Source organism: Triticum aestivum, chromosome 4A (assembly GCF_018294505.1).
Source record: "Triticum aestivum cultivar Chinese Spring chromosome 4A, IWGSC CS RefSeq v2.1, whole genome shotgun sequence".
In the NCBI taxonomy this organism is placed as follows: domain Eukaryota; kingdom Viridiplantae; phylum Streptophyta; class Magnoliopsida; order Poales; family Poaceae; genus Triticum; species Triticum aestivum.
In genome coordinates, this window is record NC_057803.1 from 431,531,693 (window position 1) to 431,538,177 (window position 6,485).

At 47.1% G+C, this 6,485-nt stretch overlaps 1 protein-coding gene across 1 annotated transcript; it reads right to left on the reverse strand.

The window, feature by feature from the left end:
- Positions 1 to 3,956: 3,956 nt before the first annotated feature.
- On the reverse strand, positions 3,957 to 6,232 carry LOC123086224 (uncharacterized protein DDB_G0286299-like). Its single transcript, XM_044507935.1, has one exon. The coding sequence runs from the start codon at positions 6,179 to 6,181 to the stop codon at positions 4,148 to 4,150; it is 2,034 nt and encodes a 677-aa protein (XP_044363870.1). The 5' UTR covers positions 6,182 to 6,232; the 3' UTR covers positions 3,957 to 4,147.
- Positions 6,233 to 6,485: the final 253 nt, after the last annotated feature.

Below are 6,485 nucleotides of genomic sequence, written 5' to 3' on the forward strand. Positions count from 1 at the left end.
AGGGTTTTTGTCACGGAATAACACATATTTTGTCGTGTTATCTAATCATATGTGATTATCAAAATTGCTTAGATTTACTAGATTGATTAGCATCTGTCCGATCTAGGCATGAGAATTATCTATCATGCATAATGAATTAGTGCATTTATAAGTGGGTTTAAATCACATTGCATTTACGTGACATGCACAATTTTCATGTTAAGATATTTCTTTGCTTATGGATAAATCACTCACATAATTTCAATCGTAAAGACTGAATTAGTACTCCAGATGCCATGGATTAGATCTAGGGTTTCCTTGCCTCGGCGCCGCCGGTCCACCTTATCTCCTATGGTCCTTGGACCATGGAGGCACGGTGGATCCCGGCCTTTGCCGGCAGGAGGGCTCCGTTCTTAGATGCTTTTCTGAGTTTTGTTAGGGTTTGTGTCATGCTCAAGAAGACGAGGCAGCGGCGGTTTCTTGAAGATGGAATAAGGTCCTCCCCGCCTAGCTCCCATCCCGGTGATGTTTCAAGCATCGCCGAAAGGCGTGTGGAGGTTTGTCTCCGAAGGATCTCGTGGGATCCAGTTAGCGTTTGTCTTCGGTGGATCCGAGTGGATCCGGTCTTCGTTCGTCTACGTTTGTGTGTCTGCAGGTTGGATCCTTCCGGTCTATGCTTCTCTTCATCGGCTGCAGTTGCTATTCTGGTGAGCTGGTCCTATGAGGCCTTACCACGACGACTTCCCGACTGTCTACTACAACAATGTTCGCCCGGCTCCGACGAGGGAGGAGCGATGACGGCGGCGCGCCTTCGCCTCGCTCCAGTGCTTGTAGTTGTCGCTAGATGGTTTACGGACCTGGATGTAATTTTTTTCTAGTGTTTGTTGTACTACCTTGACAGTTGATGAATAGATCGAAAGTTTTTTCATAAAAAAAAGAATTAGTATTCTATATAATATTTAGAAATGTATGTTTTGGGCCTCACGACCGCCTACATCCCTAGCAAAAAGGAGGCCAAAACTTTCATGACTTGTATGTAGAGCGATAACACAAACGCTAATGTTTTGATATTCTAATTCCTTAATTATCACCAAGTTGAGGGCATTTGGTCTAGTGGTATGATTCTCGCTTAGGGTGTGAGAGGCCCCGAGTTCAATTATTGGAATGCCCCACCCTTTTTATATTGTTTGATGATTGTTGTCAGTAATCAATGTAAAGTTTAATCTGCATCAGACTCTGAATAATCACCCTTCATTTCTAAATATAGGGTGTATAGTTTTTGGCACGGAAATTAAAGAACGCACATGGAGTGAAAATTTCTTAAGTTTTGGGCGAGAATACACCTCACTAATTGACATGCGAAAATAGAGGAGCTTGCATAATATAAATAAGTATAATCAAATCCTTAAAAAACATATGCAAACGAGTGGTGCAACGCATTGCACCTTATATTTCGGATTTTTCTCAAAAATCTATACACCTTATATCAAGGAACGGAGGGAGTATTAATTTTGTGCGAAGTTTAATCTGCATCAGACTCTGAATAATCATATTAATTTTGTGCGAAGATTCACTCTCGTCTAGATTAGCCTCAGATCCTGGACAAACTTTGTTTGAAACTTGGCATTCACATCTTGATGCTAGTGCGAAATTTCACTCTCGTCTAGATTAGCCTCATATCCTGGACAAACTTTGTTTGAAACTTGGCATTCACATCTTGATTAGCATCGCTACTTGATAGACCACAAAGGAGGAGCAAATTAAATTAAATGAAGTTTAACAAGAGGGTCAACTAATGTACTACTGTACACTAGAAGAACGCCCGTGCGTTGCAACGGGACCACATTAACTTTAAGAGTTCAATATTACGACATTGGCGACCTTTTTTACCATCAAATCCTCACACACACACAGACACACACTCTCCCTCCGTCTTCCTCACTCTCTATCCCCCTCTCCCTCTCTCTCTAACACACACACATATCCATCTTATTGGATACGGGACCATAATCCATCTATTTCACACATACACGTTAGTGCATAACAATATGGATTATGTGTATTATATTTGCCACAAGAACTGAGGGAATTAATTTCATGTAAATCGACCAGCCATAGCTCCAAGAATACGCGGACGAGGTGGCTCGGGTCGGCGTCGACGCCGTCCAGCGCGGGCCACGGGCCCGCTTCCAAGTGCACGTGCAATGCATGTCTTCACAAATATTATAACCAGATGTAAGAAATCACATGCATAGAAAAGACATTCTGATAGCAATCCAAATACCATACTCAATTGAATACCTAACCTGGACAATACTCTTATTTCTATGCGCCAAAAAAATGGAATAGTAAAGCTAAGTATGCCTACATACGCTCAGATTATATATAAGAATCTTGCGTGAACAATTACAACAAAGCACTAAGCAGCGATAAATTTAAATAAAAAATCCATTAACTATGCAGGCAACAGGCTTGTTACAACATAGAGAGATAGGAAAATGTCACCTCCAGTAATGTAGCGCAAAGGAGTGGAACGAAGCATGAATGAGCGGTTGTCTGTTCTTCTCCATGTACATGGATCAGCAGTAGAGGCCAAGTATATAAGTACTTGACCGAACTCCACACTCCACTCTTCGTGTACGGAGAGCCATGTCACCTTCTCGCCGCTGCAGCATGGGAGGACGGCTGGTTCACGTGACCCTCCAGCTGGGGGATCCATGGTGGCTGACCGTCGAGCTCGAGGCAGAGAAGTTGAGGGCAGTAGTGGCGAGATCCATGCCGGCCAACCGGGCGAAGAGGAGGTCGTCGGGGAGGGACACATCGGCAAGATCCGGTCACCACGCGACCTGAAGAGCAACAGTGATCTCCACAAGCTGTAGGCCGACGGCGTGCTCCATCCCCTGCGATGGGGTGACCATGGCGGTGGCCACAGCTCCTCATGCTCGCCTCGATCTTGGCAACACACCCTGAGTGTAGGAGGCAGCAACGACCTCGACGAAATCATGGCCTTCATCCCGAAACGCAATCATGTCGCTCTAAATAAATGGATTCAATCATGTGACTCTAATTACTTCGGATTGTTATGTGCACACTAAGGGGGTGCAGTTAGGAAAGAAAATGTTCTCTAATTAAAGTGATTGAGTGATTTAAGGTAAGGTTAATTAATTTAGATTTGATTTTTAGTGATTGTTAGTAAAGTACGATGCGTCTTTAAAATCTTTTATTTGTTTCCTAAAGAAATTTGCAATAATGGAAGATATCGGCTGATTTAGATAAGTTAGTAAATTTAAATCCGTGATTGCGTGCACGTTTGGAAAGTGCTGATCTCCACAAGCTGTAGGCCGACGGCGTGCTCCATCCCCTGCGATGAGGTGACCATGGCGGTGGCCACAGCTCCTCATGCTCGCCTCGATCTCGGCGACACACCCTGAGTGTAGGAGGCAGCAACGACCTCGACGAAATCATGGCCTCCATCTCGGAACGCAATCATGTCGCTCTAAATAAATGGATTCAATCATGTGACTCTAATTACTTCGGATTGTTATGTGCACACTAAGCGAGGTGCAATTAGGAAAGAAAATGTTTTCTAATTAAAGTGATTGAGTGATTTAAGATAAGGTTAATTAATTTAGATTTGATTTTTAGTGATTATTAGTAAAGTATGATGTGTCTTTAAAATCTTTTATTTGTTTCCTTAAAATCTATTATTTGTTTCCTAAAGAAATTTGCAATAATGGAAGGTATCGGTTGATTTGGATAAGTTAGTAAATTTAGATCCGTGATTGCGTGCACGTTTGGAAAGTCCTGATTTGCAAGGAAAGAGCTGAGGGGTAAATAAACCGGTGAATAAGAAACCATCATCGAAAAAAAATCTACGACGGTTAACCTACGGAAAAAAACCGGACGAAAGTGCTGGGACGAAAAAAACCTGGAAGCGAGACTACCAACTACTCCATTAGGAGTAGAGATCATCATCATCATCACACACACAGCCATATAAACAGTCATATACATCCTTTCAAAAAGAAAAAGAAAAAAACAATCGTATACATATTCATACAGTCTGCACGCAAGACGGATGTTAGCACCAATGTCAATACTGTATGTTTCGGCGATCGGTGGAAACGCTTCTTACAAGTTCCTTCCCGGAAGGAATGGTGAGATCATGCTAATACTTCTTGGCGTTGGCATTAATGGCGAGGACGTTGCTTGAGAGCTCCGCGAGCACCTTCTCGTAACCGCCCAGGACTGGCTTCAGCTGCGGGCGGTCGAGGAAACCTTCGTCGCAGGTGTCAACAGCGGTGCGCGCCGCGTCGAGCGCGCTGCCCGCCGTCCCCTTGTCTCCTCGCTTGAGCGCGGTCAGCGCCGAGTCGAACTCGTAGTTCATGTCGTCGTAATTACTGATGCAGTCTTTGATGGCGCCCTTGGAGAGCTTGTCCACGTGCGGGTCCTTGGACACGTCCGTGGCCGCGTTCTTCGCCTCCACGATCTTGGCGCGCACGGCATCTATGGCCAGTGTCAGCACGCCCAAGAGGTTCTTCTGCCGCCCTGGCACCGCCGCCGTCTCCGGCAGCCTGGCGATCGATGCCTCACACTCGTACGGGTAGCTCGTCCTGGCGCACATGGACTTCACCAACGGGCTCAGCATCCGGAGCACCGGCGGGGGCACCGTCTCCGAGTAGGACTGCACGTCCACATCGGGCTTCGTCGGGGCCGCGTAGCCGTCGGGCGAGTCGGTCGCTGGGACATTGCCATCGGGCGAGTCGGTCACCTGAACATTGCCGTCGGGCGAGTCCATCGCCGGGACGTTGCCGTCGGGCGAGTCGGTCGTGGGGACGTTGCCGTCGGGTGAGTCTGTCGCCGGGACGTTGCCGTCGGGTGAGTCGGTCGCAGGGACGTTGCCGTCGGGCGAGTCGGTCGCGGGGACGTTGCCGTCGGGTGAGTCTGTCGCCGGGACGTTGCCGTCGGGTGAGTCGGTCACAGGGACGTTGCCGTTGGGTGAGTCTGTCGCTGGCTGGGCCTTGCTCGGCGTGACATAGCCGTCTGGTGTGTTAGTAGCTGACATCTGCGTTGTCAGGGTGGCATAGCCGTCGGGAGTGTCTGCTGCAGACATCTTTGGTTGGGCCGCGGTCCGCGCGGTGTAGCCACCGGGGGTGTCAGCCGCGGGCAACCGTGGCTTGGCTTTAGTCGTCGACGCTTGGTATTCATCGGGCGTGTCGACACCTGGCATAGATTCGTCGGCCTTGGCCTCCATGGGGACAGCATCAAAATCCTCGTCTGATGCCTTGCTTTTGCTTTTGGAATTCTTATTGTCATCGTCGTCCTCGTAGGACTCGCTCTTGCTTTTAGATTTCTTCTCGGCGTCATCCTCCTCAGACGAGTCGCTTTTCTCTTTGGATTTCTTCTCTTTCTTTTTCTCATTATCGTCATCATCCTTGTTTTTCAATTTCTTTTCTTTCTTCTCATCATCATCGTCGTCATCCTTGTTTTTCAATTTCTTCTCTTTTTTCTCACCATCATTGTCGTCATCATCATCGTCCTTGCTTTTAGACTTCTTATCTTTCTTCTCATCATCATCATCATCATCATCATCCTTGTTTTTGGATTTCTGCTTGGTGTCATATATAGAGTCCTCGTCTTTGCTTTTGGAATTCTTCTCCTTTTTCTCAGCATCGTCATCATCCTTATTTTTAGATTTCTTCTCTTTGTCCTCCTCCTTGTCGCCGTCTTTGTTTTTTGATTTCTTCTCCTTCTTCTCAGCATCATCGTCCTCGGAGATGTCACCCTTGAGTTTGGATTTCTTCTCCTCCTTGGCATTCTTCTCAGCGACGGCATCCTCGTAGTTCATCTGTCCTTTGACTTGAGCGATGACCTTGGCCTCCTCCTTGAGTTTCTTCTCGTCACTCTTACTTTCAGGTTTCTTCTCAGGCACAACACCCATAATATAGCTTGTGTTATCGACGACATCCTTAGCGGCATGCTTCTTGCTATCGGGCCCAACTAATTTCTGCTCGGCTGCATAAGCGTCTGGGTCGACACTCGCGATACTGAGTTTATTGGCGAGGTCCTCTTTGTGGGCGCCCTGTAGCAATTTCTCCTTGGTTTCCTCCTCAGCAGTCATCGCCGATACGGGCGGCGCGGCGGCAACCGTGAGGAGGAGGAGGAGGAGGGCCGGAGCGAGCTGTGCCCTCATTGTGATCATCGGGACAGGGGTAGCGGTGGTGCGGGGAAAAGTTTGGACTGGAGGCCATAGGAGAGGAGGGGTATTTGAACCGGGAATGGGAGTAGGTGGTTGGCCGCGTTTGGGGGAAAATGGGAGGTCGTGCCGGTCTTTGCCATTTCCTCTGGGAACTATAACCGATAACATGCAACTCATCATCATCCTGCATAATTAAGCGCATGCCGTGAAGGCAGGACAACAGATATACTACAAAAGACTCAGAATTACCACCCATTGATCTGCTAAAAATAGTATAATAATAATATAACTAATTTTCCGTGTGCTT

What these genes read in the sequence shown, in the direction of transcription:
- LOC123086224 (XM_044507935.1), bottom strand. Translation starts at nt 6,181, where the DNA reads ATGATCACAATGAGGGCACAGCTCGCTCCGGCCCTCCTCCTCCTCCTC.